Below are 21,293 nucleotides of genomic sequence, written 5' to 3' on the forward strand. Positions count from 1 at the left end.
ATATAGAATGTGTTGCCGAATTATACATGTTAATTGATTATGAGCTTGTATTATTAAATGTTATTTTTAGCCCGGATGGTGCGTGCCTCTGTTCTGCTGCACGGTCTAAACCACATTTCATGGTGGTAGGTGTGTCAAAGGCAATTATATTTCTGTGTGTGGAGTGAAAGCTGGTGGCTGCCTGGAGTAGGCATGAAATGGGTGCTCCCATGGATGGGAAGGCTGCAGCATGTGGGGTGAGCATCCCATCTATTCCCGATACTCTTGTGTGTGGTGTGGAGCCAGCTGCAGGAAATGCCACCCCTTGCTCAGCTGGTTGTGGGGGTTGAAGCTGGATGTGCTACAGGACCTGTGGAAGGACAAGGAGAACAGGGGTTATGAGGAGGGACTGGATGGAGGCATTGGTGAGATGATGAAACAGCTGAGGTTGTACAAGAAATGGGAGGGAAGCTTCCAGGGAGCATCCATACAAATCCAGGCTTCAGTAAATCCATGAGACACCTTCTCAGTTAAGTAAAACCATAAAGGAAATAAATAAAAATTTGCTTTTTTTTTTTCTGATGGGATTTTAATTAATTGTTTTTAAATGGAAATCATAACTTTTAGCAAGGAGAATGGGCATCTACTGTTGAGATTTCATTTTGGTAATTTTCATGGTCCCTTCTTATATATCAGAAACCCAACCTGAGAAGTGTAAAAGGCCACTGAAGCACTGAGGAGTTGTGCTAAACAACGGAGTGGCTTGGTTTAAGGAGAGAGCATTTGGGAAGGCACTTCATGTGTTGCTGTTCTGTCTTGTAAACGAGGCTGGATTTGTGTGTGGGCATGGGAGTCTACTGGGATTCAGAGTGGAGTCTAAAAATATAAACACATCTTTATGGTACTGTTAAGGGTTCAGTTCCTGCAAGGTCACTGCATGTCGTTTTAGGGTGGACCCAAATTTATCATCTCCAGTGGTTTGTGTCTGCTCCTTGCTCTTTGCAGCTACGCTTCCTGGAAAAAACTTTAGTTTCCCCAAGAATCTTAAATTATTTCAGAATCAGAAGAAAATTGCAATTGTAGATTTAGAGGCTTTCTGATGGATTTCCCCACCCCCCCATATTTGCACTTTGGTACAAGATGTGTTTTCTTGCTATGATGTTTCCAAGAGGCTATGGGAAATGGGATGTTATTAATGAACACATTTAGTGAGTACATTAGTGAGTGTATTTTATGTATATGACTGCTCATCTGCATACACTACATATTCCAGGGCTTTACCCAGAAAGGCAGTTTTCCTTCTGGAAATAAAGTAAAAAGAGTTTTAACCAAGGGACTTGTTTTTGACGTGGATTAAGTTGCTAACAAATTTCATTTGAGTTCAGTGACGGCAGACTCAGGTCCAGTACTGTAATTCTTCATATCAACTGGGGTGAATTCCTGTGATACAGGGTTTATCTAGTGCTCCTTGTAGTCTTTTAAAGAAAGGTTTAGAGAGAGCTTTTATTCATACTGATTTTCTTTTTTAAAAGAAATTGAATTTTTCGTCATGAAAAATTCATCTATACTACACTGATTAAGAAGTGTGTGCACCAGATTTGTCTAGACATAATTTTTTGTATGTTTTTCCCCATTAACACAACCTCTCTTTCCTCCAGTGCAGTCTTTTTGAACTGGATCCTTTCAGAATGGAGTCACTTCTTCACAAAAGCTTAGGCCCTTGCACATGCTGGAGTTTTTTTTTAAACATTTTTAATCTATCTTAATATTTTTCATGTCCTATAGCAATGTATAATAGCTTTTATTAAGATACTTACAATGCCTTTTTAAATCCCCAAATACTTGGCATGTCAGGATTATATAGAAGCGTAACCTTTTTTTTTGAGTGTGTCTGGAAATCATGAGGAGCCTGATGGACCCTTATTTTTCAAAGGCTGCTGTTTTAACCCCCCTAAGGCAATCAGAAGAGAACTGGCAATAGTATATGTAATGTGCATAATTTTGGATACATTTCTTTTTCATTTCTCCGAGATGCCTGTGAAAGGGTCTGGCCTCTGGAGCTTCTCATCACCTGCTTTCTGCAATCCCAGCCCATTTACCGTGTCCTGTAAGGGGCACCTGAAATCACTGCTCACATTTCAGGGCATTGCTAAAAAGGTGAGAATGGTTTTTCTTTTTTTTTTTTTTCTGCAGTCATTTTTTTCCAGCAGTCAGACTTGTACTGCTGTATTGGAATGGAAGGGTACAGAAGGGACAGGATTCACTGCTTTCATACCTGCTTATTTGTTAATTTAGCACTTTAAAATTCAAATTTCTGGCTATAAGTGATGGTTGACTACAAGAAGAACTTATGCAATTTTTTATTTCCAAATTCTTAACACTTTCAAAGCAAGGTCATATCCATATTTAAAGTACATATCATAGCTTCAGTAAAAGTTATGGGCTGGATGCAGGTTTTTCAGGATGGATCTTTGGCTTGTTTAATGCAGCAAATGGGACTGGATGTGCACAGTGACCTACTTAGGTGATGTCAGCATTTATGACATAAAATAAAATTTAAAATTTTGGAGGAAAACAGGTATCTGTTTGTTCAGAAGTTAATTAACAATAGTAAGCAACTTTTGAATGGTTTTGAATTTACAGAAATTCCTCTGTGTTGAAATGGAAACATGTTGAGCAGATTCTGTGGGTATGTTTGAAGAAATGTTAATGTATGGAGTTGGCTGAGGGTACACTTAGGTGTATATGTATAAAAGTAGAAAGAATTACACAGCTGTACTGTAACTTCATTCCTAATTACCCTGTGTTCATAGAATAATATGTTTATTCTTAGCTCTGAAAGCAACTCCTGGTTCTTCTCTGATGAGAAAAGCTGTAGGGAAAAATGGGAAAGTCCATACTTTTGTCTTATTTCCCTCTACACGTTGTTTTGCATTAATAAACAATGATATTTAATACAACAGATAAGTGAGGAAAATGAACAGTGTTTTCCCCGAGTTTCAGTGTCTGTGTAATCAGTTTGGGTGCACAGAGTATCCACTGAAACACCATCAAAACTGAAGCCTTTGTTGTGTGTGAAATCACTGATAATGTTAAGGTGGAGCGTGGCATGGCAAGATTGTGTTAGGCTGCCAAGAGACAGCAGAACTGTTCAGGTAAAGGCTGAGGAGGTTCCTTGGATCTGGTACGTGACTGTTTAGTGGCACTTCCATCCCTGAGAGGCCTCGTGAGGGTTTTCTTCAAGTTAAGCACCTTACAGAGAGTTTGAGTCCTGCTGCCTCTGATCCAAAGATCTTCCCCTGCCTGGAGCATTGCTGCTGTCCTGTTTTGGGGTCTTGGTGGTTCCCTGATCCCCTTTCCTGGTGTACTGCTTCAACATTCTCTAACTATTCTTTTCTTTCTTATTCAGCCAGATTCTGTTAGATCTGTGATTGTTGGATGTGATTCCGTATCACGCAAACTCCTCGTGAGCTTCGTGGATTGGCACTTTCTTCAGTGAATTAACTGTTGTCTTGTGGCAGGTCCCTGCTCAGATTTCACCTCGTGCCCACTTCTGTGGCTGTGCAGTGATTTGGATCTCACAGCCTGTTTTAGTGCACTGGTTGGCAGTGGGAATTGTTTAGCAAAGTTGCTGGCTGGATGCAGTGCTGCTCTGATTGTCTGGGAGACAAACTGGCATTAGAATAAAAGATGATTTTGCTTAGCCTGGTTCTGATGCTGGTACAAGCTTTGTTAGAGATGGAATAATTTCTTAGGGTCATCATTCAACTATCTGATATTAATTGCCCCAACCCAGAAATAGAGAAGGAGAAAAACTCCTTTTTTCTTTCTTTGTTGGTATTTGATAGTCTCTCAGTGTCTGTATAATGTTCCCTCGTGGTTTAAATATTGTTCCCCAGTTGATACACCAGACATCAATCTTGCCAGCAGAGAAGAGAAACACTTCTGAGCTGGCCATCAGTTCTTGAGTATATACTATCATCATTTCACTCTTGGGAGATGTGACATCTGTCACTTATTACTGTGGGATTTGGGGACTATCAAGTGTGGAATGTGACAGCTGCTTCAGGGAACCCGACAGCATTGATCTGAGTTTGGAGAGTCCTCCTGGCTTTGGTGGGACGACCTTCTCCCGAGGTGGGCTTGGCAAAGGAGTCTGCAGCTTCCCCTGTATGTTCTAGTGGAGTTCTGAACCTGCCTTTCTTCTCCCTGGTGCTGACAGCTCGTTCATCTGAAGGTAGGGTGTGCATTGATATTCCAGTGCAGCTCTTCAGCTGCTGTAGGTGTTGGCACATCACAGGGATCTGCGAGGGAAACCCTCCCTTCTGTGTGTGGGTGTGGGTTCCATCTGTGCCCGCGGAGGAATCAGGACCAACCAGATCACCCCTGTGTGTTCTGCACCCACAGCCTTGGCAGTGTCTTACATCACCAACAAACCTCTCGCAGTGATATTCTAACAGCAGGTTTTTAAGTTCTTCCCAAATAAATTCCTTAAGATTAAAAATATAAGGCATGTGATAATGTCTGTATCTATTTTGTATGAGATGATGCATAGCTGTATCTTCCTGCTAAATGCTGCATATTGTTTAAGTTGTCTCTTCTGCTTTTTGTTATTGATTATTCTAAAATACAAATTTACAATTGATTCTCGAGTCTTGGATGCTGCTGAAAACCTCTGCTAGGAATAGATTTATATAGATGATATTCACTGCTACTTCCAGCGTATGGAAATATACTGAAACACTATTTTTAGATGTTTTATATGGCAGTCAAAAGCTTTTTGCTCACCTTCTTGCCGGTACTTTTATTTCTTGCAATTTGGAGAATTTTAGATTAAAATAAAGAGAAAATTAGGAACAACAATCAATTTACCCTTGGCTTTACAGCCCCTTATTACAATTGCTAATTCATCAGTGGGTAGGCACCTTTCTTTTGTAATGGATATTGAGGATAATTTTAAATGCAACTTTTAAGCTTAGCCAATTTACATAGTACTCTGGGAGATTAGTTACTTATGTATAAAGAGTTATGTGCATTCCAGGGGTGTTCTGTAGCCCTCTTGTGTGTTTTTTAAACGTTTGTCATCATAATCATTGATTTCTTTAGCAAGGTGTTTACCCCTAAGTGAGTATTGCAGATTGAAGCAGGGAAACTTTTGAAAATTGCTTGGAAGTCTTTGGTTGGAGCAGCCTTTCTCAACTCACGGTTTGTATTGTGTTTGTCAGAATGGGTTGGGGTCCAGAAAAACTGCTGGATTTTTCCTTTCTGTGTAAGCTGTTTCCATGCTTCTGGGTTTGGGGTTCTTTGGTTTTGGTTTGGTGGATTTTGTCTGCTCCCCATCAAATGATCTCCAGCGAAACAGAAGCTGCATTTTCCTGTCTTCTGTCCTTCCATTCTACCTCCTGTGTTTTTGCTTTCCTTGTTTTTTTAAGCTGTTAACATCATGAGCATCAGGACAGAAAATGTGAGAGCTACTAAACGGGATTACATTAAAATGATGATTTAATTGAGCTCTTACACACGATAAGAAGATTGTCTTGTTTTGCTGAACTGCAGTTTACAGAGGTCCTTGGCAAGAGGATGCCAAGTTGCTTTTGGCATTCATTAACAGCAAATCCAAATCACTGCTAATTTTGTTTAGCAGGAAAAGTAACAAATAGAGGAAAAGGAGAGCCCGTGATTTTAAGCGTATTTATATTTGCAAATGTGTATTTTCCTGTAACTCAGAGGAAATTCTTCCCACAGGTTGAGAAATTCTCTGATTTTTTTCCTGTATCTTATAGATGGAATGATCCTATGGAACAATTGCTGGCAGGGCAAAATCCCAGTCTTGAAAGTAGGACAGGAGATGTTTTCCACTTTCTAAAGATCAATCTTTTTGTATAACTCAAAGCAATTGCAGTCCTTTAAAAAAGGACTCGTGTACTGAGGAAAAATTACATAGTAAATGGAGTTCTAACTCTGTTAGTAACCCAGTTCCCTGCTAGTTTTACCACGTAAGGAAAAAAGTATGTGTAGAATTAGGACCCAGCTCTTGTGCTGCCTCTGCCAAATATTGCCTGGTAGACCAATTTGTAAAGCAGTGCCCAGCACTTGCAATATATTTACTTCTGCCATTTAAATTCTAATTTTATTTTAGATTTGTTTGTGTAATCAGATATATCAGATTACTGGTGCTATCAAGTCCTGTATTTAGTTCAGATTCCCATCTCTCCAAAGGAAGAAAATGACAGAGGAGGGTAAAATAGTTCAAATAATGTGGAATACAAGCCTGGGAGTGGATGCAGATTTTAATACTGAAAGTGTCTGTAATAGCAGTCCTAAAGACTTGCAGTGAGCAGGAGTGTATGAGACTCAGGGAGCTATCAGTGCAGATTTTATTTAGGCTCAAGTGCAGCTTTTTCACTGCAGAAGCTGTTAATCTCTCTAAGTGTGAATCCACAAAGAACTTCCGCCAGCACCGATTTCTCCTGGAGGTTGACTGAATTTTTATTTAAATTCTGAAACACATGGAAAATGAAGGCTGAAGTCTGGTAAACATCCATCTGGGTGTGCTTTTACGAAAGTCTTCATGCATTAGTTGACTAATTAATTCAGCTACTTTGGAAAAGTGGAGAAAATGGGCAGTGACATATATTAACCTGCAACAGTCTGATGAGTTGACCTTGACTAGTTTGACAGATGTGTTTTTGTGTGTTTTTCTTCTGTAAGGAAGGAACAAAGTGCAAGTCCAGTGGACAAAGTGCAAGTCCAGTATGGACAATTGGAACTGAGGGATTTGGGCAGGCTCCTCTTGACTGTTGTGTTCCTAAAATACTCCTGTTTTGGCCCTTGAGTTTTTTCAGTCCTTCTCCTGAAATAATGTTTTATATTCCTTTCTTGCAGCTTACACTTGGGCCCAGTATGACCAACTATCTATGTTTTACCTTGCTAATAATACTGAGATGCAGCTTTAAATCAAAAGTAGCTTTTTTTTGCTACTAAAGCAAAAAGTAGCTTTTTGACTAATGGCTTTGGTAGCATTTGTTGCATAGACTCTGTCTAGTCTTTCTTTAACCTGATGGAAGCTAGTCTGTGATGTGGTTATCAAATTTCGAGTTATTTAACCTAATATATTTAAATAATTTTTTAAAAATGTTACACATAGCTACTAAGAGTGAAGTAAATAACATTTTCTGTGATTGCAGTTATTGGATTTACAGGCACTTTCTGCCTGCTTCAGAGAGAAGTATGAGTAAGGCTTTAAGAGAGGGTTGAAGGCAGGTGTGATGAATAGATAAAAGCAAAAGAAGTCAAAGATAGATTTAAATTGCATTTTAATATAGACTTTAGTAATATGGTAAAAATAGATGTAATCACAAAACCTGACTATCTTTATATGTTCCTGCAAGGCAACCTTAATTCTAGCATTTCTTAAATGCTGATTATTTGTAACTCTAAAATTGTTATAGTGTCCTATTTTGGATATACTGTAGTGTGTCTGTAGCATTTTCTCTCCAAGCTTATCCAAGGGGAAAAAAAAAAGGCAGAAAACAATAGAGAAAATGTGGGAGGCATGAAAATGACCCCAGGGAATCAGAAAATAGAAGGGAGATGCAAGTGAACAAAGGGCTAGTTAGGAGAGAGGACAAAATACTGTAGGGTGAGAAAATGAATAAGAAAGCATGCTGAGAAAAGGTGGTGAAGATAATAAAATTTAATGTGTTATCTTTTGGGACAAGTCAACTAGTTTAGTATGGGAAAAAATTAGGGTCAGAGGATGGGAAGGGTTTTAGGATTAATGACAGGACAGCCAGGAGGAGAGGTGCAGCAGGTGATTAAACCCATGAGGAAAGAGGTGGCAGAACTGAATGAAGAAAAGAGTGTGATACTGAAATGGGGGAAAGCTGCCTGGTTGTAGGACTGGGGAGAGGTCACAACTTCAGATCTGATGTCAGCTGGTGTGAGCTTGGCAGACTGAGCTTCCTGGTGGGAAGTAGAAGCAACATAAAAAAAGCTGGGCACAGTGTAGAATACCTCGTGTGATTCACAGCTGTCTGGTCCTCTTTTGAGCAGAAGATTGGACTGAGGTAGGGACCTGCCAGCCTGGATTATCCTATGAATGAGGGATGAACTGACCTGTACTCATAGAAAAGAGTTATCAGAGCAGGCAGACAGTCTCTGGTGCAATGCAAATAATTGTGTGATGGGAAAGGACGTGTCTCAAATGAAGCTGATCCTGATCCCGAGAGGAATGAGGCCCTGAATATGGAGCTGTGGGACTGTGCAGCTGTGTAAATTCACTGTGGTTCACTGGTCACCTTAGAGAAGCAGAGCTTAGGGAGGAAATGTATCTTCCTTTTTTTCTCCTCTCATGCCCATCATCCTCAGTAGATCTGTGCCTTAATGATATTAAGGAGACATGAAATAGAAAATTGAAATCAAGTTAATCGCCTATTTCAGTGGATAAGATTGTTGAAATAAAGCTGAAAAACTGGTGAGGACACTACGATGAGAAGGCAAAATACATCCACACAGAGCCACATCCCTCAGACACAGTCCCTGTGACAGCCAGTGGTGGAGTAGGAGATGAAGGGACTATAGGTGGCTCTGGAATTTTAAGATGGAATAGGTGTTTCCAAAGCAATGGGAGAGTTAGAAGATAGGTGGGAATTAGAGGGGAGCCTCTGCTGGAAAGGTGCAGAAGGAAACAGAGGGACAAACAAAATCTGGGCACCAGTGAGTAGTGCGTTCTATGGGACAGGGGGAGAACTCAGGCTGACACTGCAGCGTAGGAGATTTTGGTTATGTGGAAGTGCTCCACCCAGGTTTGACACGGGTGTGAGTTTCATTCTGCCTGAGTTACTTCAGTAATAGTTTTTGGCTCATTTTCTGTGCTCAGGTGTTTAATTTTTTAATTCAGACCAGCTGCTGAATGCACGGGTAGAAACCGTTCCGTTGGTAGAAGGGGCAAAGAGAAAATTCATAAGGATGAATCCATTCAGTGTGGGAAGGGCTGTTAATCAGGGACTCCTTGCGGGTTGCACCACCAGAGAAACCAGACAACACTTTGAGTTGCATGTTGAAGCTCGAAAATATAAAATTAACAGATAATTTTCATAGGTCACGCTCTTTCCCATAAACCAAACTCATCTGCTCTCCTGGAGGGAGACAGAACAACTGGGCTGACTTCTCATTATCTCTTCCTATGGCGTACCCTTATTGAATTACTGCCGGGTAGAGGCAGCAGATGCTCATCAAGCCACTGCAGGACTCCTCTGTTAATTGAACTGTGATGGGGATGACAGCAGGGAAGGTCAGGATGATGGGACCAGTGATGTAACGTGAACTCCGGTAAGAACAACCTGCACGGGCAATTGACCTTGCTTAAATAATATTATAATGAGCTCTTTTATCAGTTGCTATAATTATGATTATTTTTTCGTATCAATACTGCAGTAGTGTCAGGGACCCCTGTGTGAATCGTATTATATTGAGTTCAGGGCAAATATATTTCTCACCCTAAAGAGATTAGACTTTCCAGTGTGATAAAATACAGTGAGTGACTATAACCAGCAACAGGGGAAAAGAAATGGGAATGAAAAAGGTAACAGCATCACAGAATTCTTGAATAGATCCATGGTTTCACTCAGCTGGTTGCTCCAAGTGCTTTAAAGGGTGGTGTCATTCTTTTTAACTGCCTGTATGGCAATTTGGAGTTTTTGCTGCAGTCATGCATAGTTAATCTTGAGGTGAAAGCAAGTCCACTTTTAAATGAATGTGCAGATGGAAGGAATGGGTTTTGATATGAAAAAACCCACGTTCCTACACCTGGTTCTGCGGCTCTTGCAAAGTGTGTGGGAATGCCCGAGCTTCAGGCACACATCCTGGTGCCAGGTTCTGAGCCAGAGCATGTGCCTGGTGTTGTTCCCACTCTGGAGGAAGCCGATGTGATGTGCTGATGTGAGCACTGGGCTGCTCTGTGCACCTTCTGCAGTGGCCCCTTCTCCCTGGGTGCCTCCACTGCAGGGGGAAGGAGCTTTCCAAGACTTTCCCTCAAGTCCCTCGCACGGCAGCCTGAGGAAGTTGGGTATAAGGAGTAGCTTGGCCGTTCCTGAAAATTAATTCCACCTAAAAAGCAAGTGCTGCTTTTCAGTACAAGCCCTGTATCCCTGCACTGTGTTGCTCCTGGTTTGTTGGAGTAAGTCTGCATGGCAGTTAATAAAAGCTGGATTCAGAGTGCAGCGTGCACATGTTGGCATCTGTGTGTGTTCAGAAAGCAGGTTTTAGAGCTTTTTATACTAATATCACTGTTTTTTCCCCCCATGTGTGTTCAGCCTTCACTGTCTTTTTTCTTTTTAAGTAATATAGTTTTTTCTTAACCCTTTTATTACACTGTCTGCCTGGGCCGGTTGGCATCAATGCCTGGGACATCTGTTGCAAAGTGAGTGGAAAGGAAGTGAATGAATCACTACTAAGGCATCACAAAATATATTAGATTAATTAATTTTGACAACTCTAGCTGTAATTATTTAAAATACATATTCTGACATGCGACCTGATTTATACAGGGCTTTATTCTGTAGAAATGGTGAAGCCTTGGTTCATCACAGGAATTCATGTGTGGTGTTTGATAGGAAATGAATAAGTACAGTGTCAGTGTTTGATGGACTGTGCTCCTCTGTAGGGCCTGCGTGTTTTTGGAGTTGTTATGTGTTTGCCTTGTGTTGTGCTCCATATTTTCTCCTTTCCTACAAGTTTGTACTTTGGTGCACTGAAATAAACAGCTGATGACAGAGGATGCATTGGAATAAATGTTTATTTCAGCACTTTGGAAATGAGTTTTTTGAAATGGAATTCATCTTGTGGATGTGTGTGTGTCTCTTCTTATTAGCTCATTTGGGTATGGGCTAGAGCTAGGTGGTGCAAATGGCAAAATAGAAACGACTTCATACAAATAGAGGTATGGATCTTGTGGAAGAGAAGTTATTCTTAGTGTATGTGTTACACCAGAAGGAAAATTATACATTTCAGAAGTATTGAAGTTGGCCTCTCCATATTTGTGTGTACAGGAGTGGGGTTGTTTTAACCATAGTCACCAATGTTTATAGGTTCAAAACTGAACCCTAGTTCTCCCCCCAGAATTGATTAACAGGTTAAAACTAGCATTTTCCTGCCTCTTTGCAGTTACTGCTTTGCTGAGGTGCTTGGGTGTGTGCATGCACTCGATTGCTCTGTTTGATCCATGGAAATGTAGAAAAAATAGTTTAAACTGGAAATAAGCTTCAGCTCTGCCAGTCCTGTGGCAGGGAAGCAGATGGTCCTTCCCTGCTAAGCAGAGCCCAAGTCTTTGCTGAGCTCATATGCCTGGTGGTACTTGATTGTATTGTTTTGACCTTGTGTTGAAGATTGATAAACTCTACGTGGGGGCCGTGTTCCAGTGAGGAGAGAAAAAAACCCTGACCTACAGCCTGCGATGCTGCACTAATGTCAAATAATATAAAGTAATATCAGAATGCAGAAGAAAATCACTGCAGTAAAGCAATTTAATTTCTGAACTGAAAGCACTTTAATGGGAATGCTCAGGAAATCTGCCGTTGTTCCTGCAGCAGAGGTTATGAGGAGGTTTATTCTTTTTTTGAAACTCTGCTGCCTTGTAATTGGTGACTTTGAAGCTTTCTCTTGTTTTCGGTGTGAATGGTCCTGCTGCTAAAGTAGGGACTTTGCTCTCTACTGAGTCTGATTTCCAGGTTTGCCTTTTAAAGGAAAATAATTTCAAATACTAGTTTTCAAATGGTATTATACTGCTGAATGTGCATTATATGCAATGCTTTGCCAGTGAAGTGAGAGTAATCCTCTTTGAACAAAAACTTGCAATAGCATTTACTGAAATGGTGTTGGAAGCAGTGCCAGCTCCCTTTGCCTTTGTTTAATTGCAATTTAACAGTAATCCAAGATCTGTGCAACTGTGACAGCAGTTCTCAGATATAGCTGAGTTTCAAAGGACCTTCAGCTCATCCATTGCCAATGATAAAAGCTACAGCAGAGCAGTATATTGATAATAGACTCAAACTTTTCTCTATCCATTGAAAAATAAACAATAAGAAACTTTTTTTTCCCCTCAAAGCTGTAAAGTTTTGTTGTTACAGAAAGGATGTGCCATGGTGTGAAGACATCACTGAGCTTATTCTGGGCTGTGTTCTGCTGTGCTGGCTGAGAAGCCTGGCAGGAGGCATCCAGCTGTAGTGTACAGAGGCTGTATACACAACCTACATAAAATAACCTCCAAAACTTATGTAGGTTAAAAATGTGACTCCATAAGTTAGTAAGACGACTGTTGGTTTGTTGATGAGATGTTTGGTTTGAGTCTCTACAGCCTTTTCTGTATTTAATTAAATATATAAAAGTGCACGAGCAGCATGAAAAGGTTACTTAAAAGTTGTTGGACACTTCTTGTGTTCTGCTGCTCAGAAAAAAATCAATGCCTGAGTTCAGGAGAGAAGCCTATTGACAGTCTTGAACATTTTGATTTTAATTGCTCTGTACTTGTTCCTGCTGCAAGGGGTATGATAATCGCCTGAAGAACATCTGTGAAGGTAAATTACTCTACTTTGAGTGCTAAGATACAACACCAAAAGCACCAAAAAGGTCTGTGGCTGTTAAATACCACTGGGAAGTCCAAGGCTTGGCTTCCACTTGGGCACCTGCACAGAGGGTCACCCTGAGTGCTGTTTGTAGAGGGAAATGTTGGAGGGCTCCGTGGTTGCTGAGCATCCTTCATTCTGCTCTCAGTGGGCCTGGGGGATGTAGGTGACTGAGGAGTGCCAGGATGGTGCCTTTCACAAGCTTCTGAATCCTGGAGCTTTTGAAGTCTCCCTGCCCTTCTGGCAGAGTCTGAGCCATCCATGTTTGTGTGCAAGTAAAGCAAGTGTTGTGTCAGCTGCCTTTGACTGATCTCCTGAGCTGGGTTCCTCGAAGAGTCTGCAATCACACACATTTTTATTGCTGGAAGTCAAATGTGTTCCCATGGAGTCTATTGGAAGTACTCAGAGTGGAGGAGATGAAGCAGCAGCATTGTTTCACAGAACAGTTCTGCTCTAGCACTGTTGTAATTAAAGTTGTTCTACTGATGGAAAGTCTATTCTCTGGTGTTTTCTTTAATGTAATCATAATGCATCAGTCTGAGCTCCCTTGCTGGAACATCTTTCATTATAATCCACTTAGCTGAGTTCATAATTAAACTTCTAAATTCAAACCTGCTTTTGTTACATTTTTAGGATGTACAAAAACTGAAGCAGGAGAACTTAGGATTCGTGGTTTTCACCCCAAACAAATTGATGTAAGTTAAGAAGCAATTCATTGGCAATAGTTTCATATTCTTGCTTTTAGTCCCCAGGATTTTACATAGCTTTGGGACAAGAATTGGATACAATTGAATAGAAAAGATGAAATAATTAATAGATTCTTACTGTTTGACTGTAAACATCTCTAAAAGACCCAAACTTTCAAATATAACTGGTAAAGATGGTGACAACTGACTGAGCTTTCCAGCAACAGAGTGTTGAGGAAGGTTGTTGAAGTTTATGCATGAAAATGAAGCAGTGTTGTAGATGTGGAGGCTGTGCAGGCTTTCTCCCAGCCCAAAGAGGCTGGTTTGGAGTCTGCTCATTGTTTGGAGTTATCTTCTGTAGGCAGATGTGTTAACATCAGATGTTCTTTCATTATTTGCCCTTACAATTATTGTAGCAAATTGTCAAAGAAATGTGAAGATTAATGTTTGGGTTCCCAATGAGTGACCACTCAGGACAAAAATACTGTCAGGCACTTGTTAACCCAAGTATAAATTTTGCTCCTTCACACTGTGTGCTTTTATCCAGGATTTTCTCAAATGCTCCTGGAAGAAGAGTAAATATTCTCAGTTTAGGTTTGGAGGTGACAAAGTAGGGGTATAGAAAATCAAGCTGCCATTCTCATATATGCAAAGTCACTCGCTGAAATCACTTGCAGAATCAAGTATTAGTGTCTGAGCGTGACCTTAAATGGCTTTTTGCTCAGGAAGTTTGTGACAGAGTTGGAAGTAGAATGAATTTAGGCTGCCTCTGCTTTAACCAGAAGACTCTCTCCCTCCAAATCTGTAAGTGGAATAATGTATAGAGTTCATTTTAGGTATGGAAGTAAGGGCAAATTAGTGTAACTGTATTCATCATTAAATAAAAGACTGGACACATATGCACTTATATTTGAAGATCTTTTTCTAGTTTGACATATGTGAATGTCCAAACACTTTAATTTTGTTAAACTCAATGCCTGTAGCAGTAGCATTAGTGGTTTTTTGGAAGTCTTTCCCCCAGGGATGGTCAGCAGTTCTTGTCTGTTATGATCAGCCTTTGCTGCTACAGGCCAGGCATTCTGCTGCTTTAGGACAGAATAGAATTAGCTTTTTGGATAACAGCTTTCTGAGAAGGCAAGGCAGGTTTTAGTGGTCTCAGAGGATAAAGAGTATGATATAAACATCCAGATTATCTTGGAATATCACATGCAATGTGTTTGTGCTGTGTGTAGTAGGCAAACAGTTGCATGGTTACTGCTTACATTTGCATTAAGAAAATTTATTCCTGATTAATGATGCTTATCTTTGTGCTAGACACCTGCCAAATGATTTATAGCCACGTGTGTGATCTGCAATTGCTGCCTTTTTTTTTTTTTTTTTTTTTGGTTGCTATTTAAGGTGTTTGGGACTATTCTAATTGCATCGTGTATTTTAAATGGAGAGTGCTGCCCAGGTGTCCCTGTCAGCATTCCCATCTCACACCAGAAAGTAGGTCAGATTTGCCCGTGACAGGGAAGGTCACAACTCCCAGTGAAGTCAGGGGGAACTGAACTGATGTATGACAAGGCTGAAATCATGTCTCAGCTTTGAATCAGTTTAAGTTGATCTTTTTCTAAATTCAGTGTTAGATACTTTGTAAATCCGTGTTGGAGCAGAGCCAGGCTGGACTTTCCTAAGCCACAGAAATGATGGAGGACTGGAGAAACCTCTTGTCCTGTGGAAACTTGGAGAAAGAGCACCTTACCCCTTCTCTACCAGTGCAGTAGCTGTGAGTGAAGAGTCCAAATTGGACCATCAGCCTTCCATCTTTCAGTGTTGGGTGCTTTTGAGGACTCTAATGTGTCCTGGACTAGCACAGTGCCTTCCCTTGGGAATACTTTTCTCTGAATGCTCAGCAGTGGCTGGAAAATGGGAAAAGTTTCCCAGAGGGTTTTTCCCTTCCCTGACTAAACAGGGATTATACTGGGATTTGGTTGGTGGATATTCCATTGACGTTGAAAATGAAATTAAATTTTGAACACTTCACAAATAAGATATGTGTCAGCTATAGGCATATTTATTTATTTATAACATTTTGACACCAGAATGCCATGTTTTCAGCAGAAATAGAGGTTTCTAAAATGTCTGCTTTTCAAAACTATAGTTTTATTCAATCCTGTCATTAATAGAATTAGCAGTGGATTAGAAAATGTAAATGCATTTTTATGATCATTAGAAAACTTGCACATAACTTTATCACAACTGCATGTATATTCCCAGCCATTACAGCTGATATGTGTTAACTGTGTTTTTCTGAACAAGGTTCCATACAAACCAAACAAAATGACAAGGAGTCTTGTGACTAATCTTTCAAATATCAAGAAAAACACCTCATTTTTTAATTTCATGAAAATACACTAGAGCAGACTATTAACTGGCCAAGCCTGTATTATAAAGGATATTGAATAAATCCAGATAATCAGTTTTGGAAAAGAGAGAGATTTTTTAAGACTAAACCAAAAATCTTGAACACATTTAGTAAATAATTCTTCCCTGTGGGGGTGGGGAGGCCCTGGCACAGGTTACCCAGAGAAGCTGTGGCTGCCCCATCCCTGGAAGTGTTCAAGGCCAGGTTGGACGGGACAACCTGGTCTAGTGGAAGGTGTCCCTGCCCATGGCAGGGGTGTTGGAATGAGATGTTCATTAGGATCCCTTCCAACTCAAACCATTCTGTGATTCTGTGGTATTTAAGCAATTGCATGAATTTAATCATCAGCAGTCTCGGTGAAGTCAATTCCTAAAATGTAAATTTAAATATTTTTTCTCCATTTTCCTTTGTATTTGCCAGTTTACAGCTAGCCATGCTGACACATTTGGGAGCTGAGATACAGTGTAACTAAATTTGATGTGGAGTGTTGGTGGCCTTCATAATGTAATTTATTCATGTTTCTGTAGATAGCATATGTTGCCTGTGCAATAATTTTTTATCGTATCAGGACAGAACAGCTACTGTTCCAAATTGTGCTACACAAACCCAGATATACAGACAAATTTTTATTGTGCTTTGCTGGGGTGTAAATCAGTGGACTGTGTTGAGCTCTGCTGGGGTGGGGGAGATTACGATCAGTGTCATGGTGTCTAATTTATTTCTGGTTTTCCTGACTTAATGTAATCTCTGCTCTTGCTCCGTGGGGAGCAGCAGCCAGTTATCTTTGTAGTCCTGCCCAAAGAACGAACATATGTGAAACCCCTTGTTTTGGGCAGGAGGCAGCTCCTCCCAGGGATGTGCTGCTGTTCGCTGACCCTTTGAATGCTGAGATGAAGGCGGTGCATTAAGAAGGCAGCTGATGAGCACTACTGGTGCTTCATTAAAAATCTCAGCATCTTTATCAGCTCTTATCTGAGTTACCTTGGATTTACTCGTTCCATACCCCTGCCTGTTTAAGTTGTGTTGTTTCAGTGGCATTTTTTGGACCTGGGGAGCCGCCCTGCAAGTCAGATGAGTGTTGTCTGTGCAGGGCTGGGCAGGGCGGAGCTGGCTCCCCTCCACAACTTAAATCTGAGCAGCTGAATAATTTCTCTCCTCGTTTTGTGTTTCTGTGTGTGCACAGTGTTGGAGCCAGTGTCACTGATTCCTTCTCTTTCCTTCGGCAGGAAGTCGGTGACTCTGTTTTCCGACCGTCATAGATGGTGACTGCGATGCTGAAGGCACTGGGGGAGTTGCTCCTCCTCAGCTCTTCTGTGTGAGGTGAGCAGCTGTCTAGATGGGCAAAAAACCCCTTAATTGGTGGGTGTCTGAGGGCCTTTCTTCCCCCCATCCCAGGACTTCCCTGCTGCGCTGGATTTCTGAAGGATGCTCAAGATTTCTTGTGCTTCTTATGAGGCCACTTGTGGTCTGTGTTACATTGCCTGGGTGTTGGGACTCGGTGGGTTGCATTGGGAATTAAATGTGATTTCTGAATAAAATTAACCCAGAAGACATGAGAAAAGCATAAGTTTGGTCTCTTGCCCACATTACTGCATTTGGACAGCTTGGTGGGTTTTCAGGTCTTACATGAGATGCTCTTCATCTGGAACACAAGAATGAGCTAAACCAGATAACAGATCCTACATTGTATCTGCCACTGCAGTTAGTCAATATCTGATTAAACACAATTGCATGAATTTATCATGATAGAAACTGTTTCAAAGTAATCTGAATACAGCTTGAAATTAAAAGCTTTACTGTATATTCAGTATGTACAATTTTCAGATTTATCTTCAGTTTCTTATCAAGAACGATGCTGTGTATTATGTACTATGACAATGTTGCTTTTCATAAGGTTAGGAATGTAATGGAATTTTCTAGACTAAACTTGTAAAAACTAATAATTATTTTAATGAAAATTACCAAGATTATGCCAATGAAGGCAAATCTTGAAGGCAGGTGTTATCTCTATCCTTACACAAGCACGGATGTGACATTTTTACCTATAACAGTAAGGTTAATCACTAATAAATAGAACTATGTTGAGAATTTAAGCATAGTATAAATACAAAAGCTATTACATCAGAAAAATGAATATGTAAATTTACATCAAAAACTTTTTCATGGGGAAGTACCATGAACATTTTTTGAGACTTCCAAATTGTTCCTTCCTGAATGTGGACGAGTCGAAAATATCTTGAAATTCACGTAAAATCTGTCTAAATAAGTGTCTGGTTTGGTCATCTTCTGGGATGAGAGAAACAGGGATTTGAGTTACCAGACTGAACTAGAATTGTTAAGATTTTATTTTGTTGTATGCCTTTTTAGTCTCTCATTTGGAGCTTTTCTGTGGTGTATAAACAATGTGGATGTTTGCTGAAGCAGGCATTTAGAAGTTGGTCTCCTGCTTTGTGTGGGAGACCAAGAGAGACATTCCTCCTTGCTTCCAGCACCACACAGTGATTATTTTAATGAATTGTGTGGTGTAAAACCGCTGCAGCAGCAGAACTTGATCCATTCCTGTCTCATTCACAACGTGCCTCTGGTATTCCTCTGAAGTGTTGGAGAGCTTAATTAAAATCCATTAGTCAGAGAGACCTCTCTGGAGTAACTGGTTCCTGATCTGGAGCTCAAAGATCAGGGACTTGAATGAGAGTCCCAAATTCCTTAGAAATGCCTACATAGTGTCTAGTTTTCCCTTTCAAGGTGGTTCATCATCTGCTAAAAAGCAACCCCCGCTTCCCTGCTTTCCCTGCTGCCTTTCTGATGTTGCTCTATCCCATGTTTACACAGAGCTAAAACAATTCCAGGTCTGTCATTTTGGTTGTCAGGGGTCTGAAATGTAGGCCATGGGGTCTGTATTGGGAGCTGAATTTTGCACCTGGAATCCATTCTCACTTTGGTTTATGCTGCCTATATCATGGTAATATTCATGCTAAAGTTTAACAGAGAAAAGGAACATACCACATGCTGCTCCTGGATCCCTTGCCATTTATTTGCACTGGTAGATTTCTTCTTAAGAACCTGCTAAAAGCATTTACAGTGGCTCTGTAGGATGGGTCTGCAGGTCTTCTGGGAGCTGGCTCTTCCTCTCTCTTCCCCCCCTTCTTTTTTTCCTCTCTCTCTCTCTCCAAGCGAAGCACCTGTACCAGACTTGTCCTCATCAAACCTGACACACAGGGACTCTGAAATGCACAGTGGCCACCAGGTTACCCTTAGGCTGAGCCTGTTGCTTTGGTGTTTTAAATATTTTAGCAAGCTTTCTCTTTTTTTTTTATTAATTCTAGGACCAAAGAAGACAAGAGACTGAATTATCTGAATTATGCTTCTACAACAGAACTGGGTTTCTCCTCATTGGGCATGGCAGAGCCTGGGGAAGCCCTTCCTTTTGTTTGTTTTCTTGATGTTACAAACAGCTGATCTGGAAGCCAGGAGAGGTCATCAATTTGTCTGGAAAACAGGTAGGATAAAGATATATTCTCTCATCTACTAGATAATTCTTGTGTTTCAGGATTGAGTGATTGCCTGTTTTTCATTCTGTTTTAGCTCAATAATAAATTAAAAAGGCCTGATAATTTTTTATGTTCTGATATTTATTGTAACTGACAAATAGAGGAGTTCAATCTCTGTTGTAGGTTAGTGATCTTCATGCATGTTGCAGTTAAGCACCAGAGTGACTCCAGAGTATAATTCTGGACTCCTTAATACTTTTAATCCAAAAGTAAAATATTTACTGGATCCTATATCATCATCCTAATGTTGCTTCCTTCAAAATATTTAATAATTTTCTTTTCATTTTCGAATGCAAAGGGCATACTTTCAGGATGTACTGAGCCAGAAGTCCATGCCCTGGTTGACCTGTTTGTAATTTCCTTGGTACATTTAGTGAATTATTTCTGTACCTCGGTCAGGTTGGATACATGCAGGGTTTGAATAAGCAAAACCAGGTGTGCACAAGGCTTGGAAACACGTGAAGACACATTGATAGACTCAGTGACAGGGAGGTAGTGGGTAGGAGATGGTGTGATACAGCTGCACAAACCCAAACGTGATGCATTGGATGCTTATTTTGTAGCACAACACACAACAACAGAGAATACTCAGTGAGATGGAAAAATTGTCGAATTGGGAAATGTTTACTTAAAGTACTTAATCAAAAATACCCAACTGAACCAGAGGTTTCAGTGCCCAGGATCCCTTTGAGGTTTGGCCTTCTGTGACTGAGCGGGAGAGCGATTAAATTTGATGGAAAAATAATTTCTTTCCTTTTTTTTGGGGGGGGAGGTTCTTTGGTATTTTGGTTATTTGATTTTTAATTATAGTTCTGTGGAAGGTAATAGACTGAATGAACTGAATAATGAAGCAATTATTCCAGGAGGGCTCCTGGCCTTCTGGTGGGATCAACACCAGCTTCTTGCCTGGCTGCTGGGATGGGAGGCTGAGTGCTGGGAAAGTGCAATATGACACTATATTTCCAAAGACTCTTTTTTTTGCACTGTCTAGCATATGAAATGAAGAGGAAATAAACACCAACTGTCTTTCCCCAATTCACTGTTATTTACCTGATTTTTGAACAAGCTTTGAAAGGTAGAGTTGTTTTCTTAAAGACAAATTAGAGCCTTCGTTGCTGTCTGTCTTCAGTTCTGAGGGGCGTTGTGCCATCAGTCTTTAGGGCTGTACATTTGAAGTCATAAGAATTAAATTTGACTTGATGATTCCAGCTGACAATAAGGAGTTATTGATGCTTCAAAGGCATCTGAGGCAGATTTGTTTAGACCTAAGAGAAGGTGGTGCCCAGGTGTGTGTGGACGTGGGCACCATGCACTGAAAGCCCCATGATGAGCTTGTTGTAAGTCTGTCTTCCAGATGCAGAAGAAAATTGTCAGCTCCTGTGACTCCCACAGTGAATTAAAAATATCTGAGCCCTCAAGAGTCACTTTGAAAACCACAAATCCTAAGCGTGTTTTGATGTCCTTTCTCTGCTTATGTAGTGACAAGAGGTAGAAAACAACTTTGAGTGAAATGTTTTCCAAATGAAAATCACTTGTGAGCTTCAGCCAAATTCATTGTCCTGTTGGGAAAAAAAAAAAAGAAAGAATTTTTTTCTCCAGTATTTGTAAACATTTCTATGTTTTTCTTTTTTCACTGGAGTATTTTGTTGAAAATATGATAAAAGTTACATCTAAAGCCCAAATGTTTAGTTCTAGGTTGAAACGAATAGTATGTTCACCCAAACCACTTGGTTTTGCTAAGAAACAGTATTTGAGAAGCCCCTTTTTTCTCTGCAGTAGTAGTGAAGCATCAGCATTTCTAAATTTTCTAAAAGATTACAGGGAAGAAAGTTCTAAAAATTTTGAGAAGAGGGGGATGGTAAGTTGAGTGGAACAGGTGGATCTGAAGGGGTTGAAGGGTTAACATAACCTGTTGTGGCAGGATATTAATAACAAAATAACTTCGGGATGTAGATTGTGGAGACTTTGGCATAGTGAGGTCTGTGGTTTGTATAATAATAATAATAATTATAAAAAAATCATCCCATAGTTTGAGGATTTTTGTCTC

General features: G+C 40.3%; 1 protein-coding gene across 4 annotated transcripts in view; it reads left to right on the forward strand.

The window, feature by feature from the left end:
* THSD7B (thrombospondin type 1 domain containing 7B) overlaps window positions 1-21,293 on the forward strand; it is a 316,304-nt gene that overhangs the window by 36,561 nt on the left and 258,450 nt on the right. For 3 of the 4 annotated variants that reach the window (XM_017830217.1, XM_017830220.1, XM_017830218.1), the window contains exons 2-3: window positions 16,922-17,015; window positions 19,022-19,195. In XM_017830217.1, coding sequence (XP_017685706.1) covers window positions 19,057-19,195 — 139 coding nt within the window. In that variant the 5' untranslated portion in view covers window positions 16,922-17,015; window positions 19,022-19,056. Of the gene's footprint in view, window positions 1-16,878; window positions 17,016-19,021; window positions 19,196-21,293 lie in introns of those variants that run through there. The other variant, XM_017830219.1, reaches the window with a different exon arrangement.

The sequence above is a fragment of the Lepidothrix coronata genome, unplaced genomic scaffold (genome assembly GCF_001604755.1).
Source record: "Lepidothrix coronata isolate B3197 unplaced genomic scaffold, Lepidothrix_coronata-1.0 Scaffold175, whole genome shotgun sequence".
Lineage (NCBI taxonomy): Eukaryota > Metazoa > Chordata > Aves > Passeriformes > Pipridae > Lepidothrix > Lepidothrix coronata.